At 35.9% G+C, this 4,688-nt stretch overlaps 1 protein-coding gene across 1 annotated transcript in view; it reads left to right on the top strand.

The window, feature by feature from the left end:
* LMBRD2 (LMBR1 domain containing 2) overlaps positions 1–1,081 on the top strand; it is a 75,162-nt gene extending 74,081 nt beyond the window's left edge. Inside the window, exon 16 of the mRNA XM_006876553.1 lies at positions 1,021–1,081. Coding sequence (XP_006876615.1) covers positions 1,021–1,081 — 61 coding nt within the window. The remainder of the gene's footprint in view (positions 1–1,020) is intronic.
* Positions 1,082–4,688: the final 3,607 nt, after the last annotated feature.

Here is a 4,688-nt window from a genome sequence, read left to right on the forward strand (position 1 = left end):
TGAAAGTGAAGAGGACTTAAATACTGATGAAGATCAAAGACCACAGCCTTTGGTATGCTTTGCACCCAATGTAAAGAAAACAAAAATCATCACTACTGAACTAATAAACAACATTCATATAAAAGATTCAGGTTGTCAAAGACCATTTTGTTTGGATCAACCATCAGCACTCATGGAAGCAGCAGTCAAGAAATCAAACCACATATCATTAGACACATCTGCTGCACAAGACCTCTTTAAAATTTTGAAGAGCAGAGATATAATTTTGAGGACTAAGATGCACCTGACCTTAGCCATGATATTTTAAATAACCTCATATGCATGCAAAAGTTGGACAGTAAATAGGGAAGATTGTAGAAGAATTGATGCATTTAAGTATTTTTGTGTTGGAGGAGAATATTAAAATACTATGGACTGCCAAAAGAACAAACCAGTCTGTGTTGGAAGAACTATAGCTAGAATGTTCCCTGGAAGCTAGAATGGCCAGACTTCGTCTCTCATACTTTAGACATATTGTCAGGAAGGACCAGTCCCTGGAGATAGATACCATGTTTGGTAAAATGGAGGATTGGAGAAAAACAGGAAGTCTCCCAAGAAGATGGATTGGCACAGTGGCAGCATTGATGGGCTCAAGTGTAGCGATGATTGTGAGGTTGGCGCAGGACTGAGCAGTGTTTTGTTCTGTTGTGCATAGGGTTGCTGTGAGTCAGTACCTACTCGATGGTAACTAACAACAACAAATTTAACAGTTGGAGAGTGATTATGAAATGGATTTTGCATCTTATATGGCTTATGCATTTTACATTCCTCACTCTGTTATGCATTGTATTCTAAGTTTTAAAACGATGCTGTTTAATTTATAACTAACTAAGTCTCTTTGGACTAAGATGCATGGGAGGTTAGGTTTTGCTTTTAACTATTGAATAGGTTTCACAGTGCTTACAAATCTTGTAGCCATTTTTAACATGTTCTTGATTTTCTCACCTCTTTTAATGGCATTTCTTTATATCTACCTTTCAGGTATCAGCCTGGTGGACGCTATCTCTCGATGTCTCGCAGTCAAATATTTGATGATGTCTAACATCTGAGAGAAAAACTAGCTGAGCTCAACGCACGAGTTCAGTCTGTATAAACATCCATATGCATTGACCTTACGCTGTGCTCTGGGTAACAGTGTCAGGAGAACACAACAGGTGTGGAGAGTCAATAGCATCCTAGTACTAACAGCCTATCCATTGGTCATTGAATAGAATATCATCTTTTCTCATAAGATTTATTATATACCATTCCTTAAGTATCTGCCTTAGAAGTATGGTTAACCTGGAAGGATTTCATTCATCATAAGATCAGCATATGTTGAGAACATGTAGTTCAGGTTGCTTTAGATTAATTTTTTTCAGGAAAGTTTTGTTTTGTTTTGTTTTTCAAGGTCCAAGTAAGCTGTAAATGATAACTATAGTTTTATTATGATCATTTACATTTTTCTGTTTCTAAAAATGTTTAAACTGTGAGGTGGGACTTCAAAGTGTTCCTGGAAAACAGAATGAAATGATAATGGAATTTTTCAGGAACTTTTAAAAGCCCGTTCATACTTCCCAAAGAGATATAAGTAATTAAAGACCTCAAATAATCACCACATTCACAAAATCCAGGTCTTAAAACAAGACTTACCAGTGATAACAATGTATAAAGTTCTTTTTCAACTCTGTATGCAAATTCGTGAGGTTTTTGCATGTACAATTAAAATTATCTTTCAACTGCTAGTGTTAGTATCGTTAGCACGTTTAGAATAATCAGGTGACATATTCTTTCAGTCTTTGGTAATAACTGGACATTTTTAATGCTTTTGGTATTGCTTTGTAAAAGATTTTTACTTCAGAGAGAACTGGTCAGTTTTATCATTTAGCATATTAATTTTAGCTATTTATCATTCCATTCAAGGAGAATCCTAAGCATTATCTACAACTACTTGTTTTTGCTTTGTTTTTTTTTAAATTGCCAAAGAGTCCCACAAAAATCCCTAATATTTAAAGGTGCCGTTTATATTTTTTATAAAAAGAGCATCTGGTCATATAACGGGAAAAAGTGAATCCAGTCAGTGCTATTACTAACATTTAACATGTGGTATATAAAAAACTGAAAACGGAGGTAAACGTATTCTCACATAATTCCATTCTAGTTTTGTCCTTAGTTATGTTTAAGCCAAAGTCCGCTATTGTACTTTAAAGCACCAGTGTTTCATTTCCAAGTAAGCATGATCTTGTGCAACACGTTGCAGAAGTCTTTAGATTCTGGAATTATTTGCAGATTTTGTAGGCTGTGTAACTGGTGACCATACATGAGCTTGCTCAAGGCAGCCCCAGTTTCACTCCTATTACCAAACAGAAGGATGAGTAGTGCTCATTCTCGCCTCTCCCAGTTTGAAGGTAAACGATATGATCTCCCTGTGGTGCTGTAGGTAAAGCACTGGACTGCTCACTGCAAAGTTAGTGCTTCCAACCCACCAGCTACTCCTTGGAAACCCTATGCCAGGTGACTTTGAGGCAGAACCAACTCAGTGGCACTAGCAACAGCAACGATGTGATTATATGTTTCTTGAAGGTAATCTTCCTCTGAAATCATACATTTTTAATATTGTCTTCTTTAATTAGTGTTGATTTTTTTTTTTAAATGAAAGATACAATTCCATATGGGTAACAATAGGAAGAGCGTCATTTCTCTTATCTGATTGTTTCATTTTTTATGAACTTTGAGATTGAGATCCCCTTTAAAATGATTGCCAGTGAAAGTTTACTGTCTGAATGCAACATCATAGAGATTGCTCATTTGAATACACCCACACAAACACACTGCCTCTGATTGTGAAGTGTGGTCAGAGAGCTGTAGGCCAGGAGCAGAGATGATGTAATCCTGTTTAAAACCTCACGATTGCCTCATTGAATACTTTGGGCAAATGATGTAACCTCTCAGTGCCTCAGTTTCTTCATTTTCAGAGTGAAGATGATACTCACTGTCCAGCTACTGATCTACCTCACAGAGCTATTGTGAGGGCACTGGGTTAATGTTTATGTACTTGAGTCATTGGTCATGCTACTGTGACTAGTGGTACTTCAAGTTGTCAGATGTGGAAATGACCATTCCAGAAAGGGTCTGCTTCCTTATGATTACAGAGAAAGTCCCCCAAATAAAAACTTTGCTTCTAATAATTCATCAGAAGTCTTGTGAAGATAATGTTGTTTCTTAATGTGGTTTCATCAGGAAGCTCAGCTGCTGCTGTGCACTTAGAAGCAGGAAAAGAAAAGAAATTGTTCAATTACTTTTATGACCTACTTTTATAAGACGAAGTAATAGGAATGTGCTAGGGAACAATACTACTTTCCTTCAGTACTAATTTTTCTATGACTATAATAATTGAAGTATATATATAGATCCGTTATGACTTTCAATTTATTTCTTAAAATAATTTTTCATTGTTTCATTGATCCAGAGCATAAACAGTCTATCTTACAGGATCTTTATGCAAATCTTATAGGAAGGTTACCTTGCTTATTCTTTAATAATAGACTACTTTCTGGTAGTGTAGTGGTTATGAATCAGGTTGTCAGGAGTTCGAAACTACCAGCTGTTCCACAGGAGAAAGACAAGGCTTTCTGCTCCCGTAAAGATTTACAGCCTTGGAAGCCCTGTTCAGGGTCACTATGGGTCAGAACCAACTCCACAGCACTTAACAACAACAACAATTTTGAAATGTTAGTTGTTGATATTTTTGAAGTTGGTAGTCTGTTTGATAAAGTCAGCATAAAAATGGAAGATCACAACAAGGTGAACTGACACCATGGCAAAAACAAAGGGCTTGAATATAGCAGTAATTGCTGTGTTACGTTGTACACTGAGTCACTCTGAGCTGGAACCGACTCCACTATACCTAACAACAACAGTGTGTTTGACTCCAAAACCAGGAAAATGAAGAGATCATTCCTGGAAAACTGAGTTAACATTTATTTCCTTATATCCAAAACAAACTATAATAAGTACAAAAGGATTTCTGTTTTGAAAACTTGTTTAAATTTAATGACATTTATTGCGAAACATTACTAAATCCATAGACTTACAAAGTATACAGTTCATAAGGAATTACTTCTGGCACTTTTTGATGTCTTTTTCATCTAATAATAAATAACTGATTAGAACTTTTAAAATTACTTTGAAAAAGTAGGTAAGAATATTCAGTATGCTAGTAGTTAACTTCATGACTTACCTGTAAATTGTTAGGTAATCCTTTTTACTACAGCAGGACCTTGTTATTATCAATAGAGCATTTTTGTAAAATAGAACATTTCTGATAGTATCAGCTTAATGATTATAATTTGCTCTTTTACCAAGTGGCTACAAGGACCTCAGGATAACTACATCACGCGAGAGGTCCTCACTTCAGAGAGTGGTAAGAGCAGGTCAAATGCTCAAAGGCTTGTTGCCTCTTACGAAGAATACAGTTAAAAATGTTGATAATCCAAAGCTTCAGAAAGCTACCAGTTGATTTGTTCTTGGTTCATATGTAACTATACCATGCGATTGGGTTATCAGTTATGAAATGTACACTGGCTGTATACCCAAATTAAACTAAACGTGGATAGGAAAGTCTAGGGTTTTCTAGGAACCAACAGTAGCGTATAAATTCAGGAGAAGCA

The sequence above is a fragment of the Chrysochloris asiatica genome, unplaced genomic scaffold (assembly GCF_000296735.1).
Source record: "Chrysochloris asiatica unplaced genomic scaffold, ChrAsi1.0 scaffold00390, whole genome shotgun sequence".
Classification (NCBI taxonomy): Eukaryota; Metazoa; Chordata; class Mammalia; order Afrosoricida; family Chrysochloridae; genus Chrysochloris; species Chrysochloris asiatica.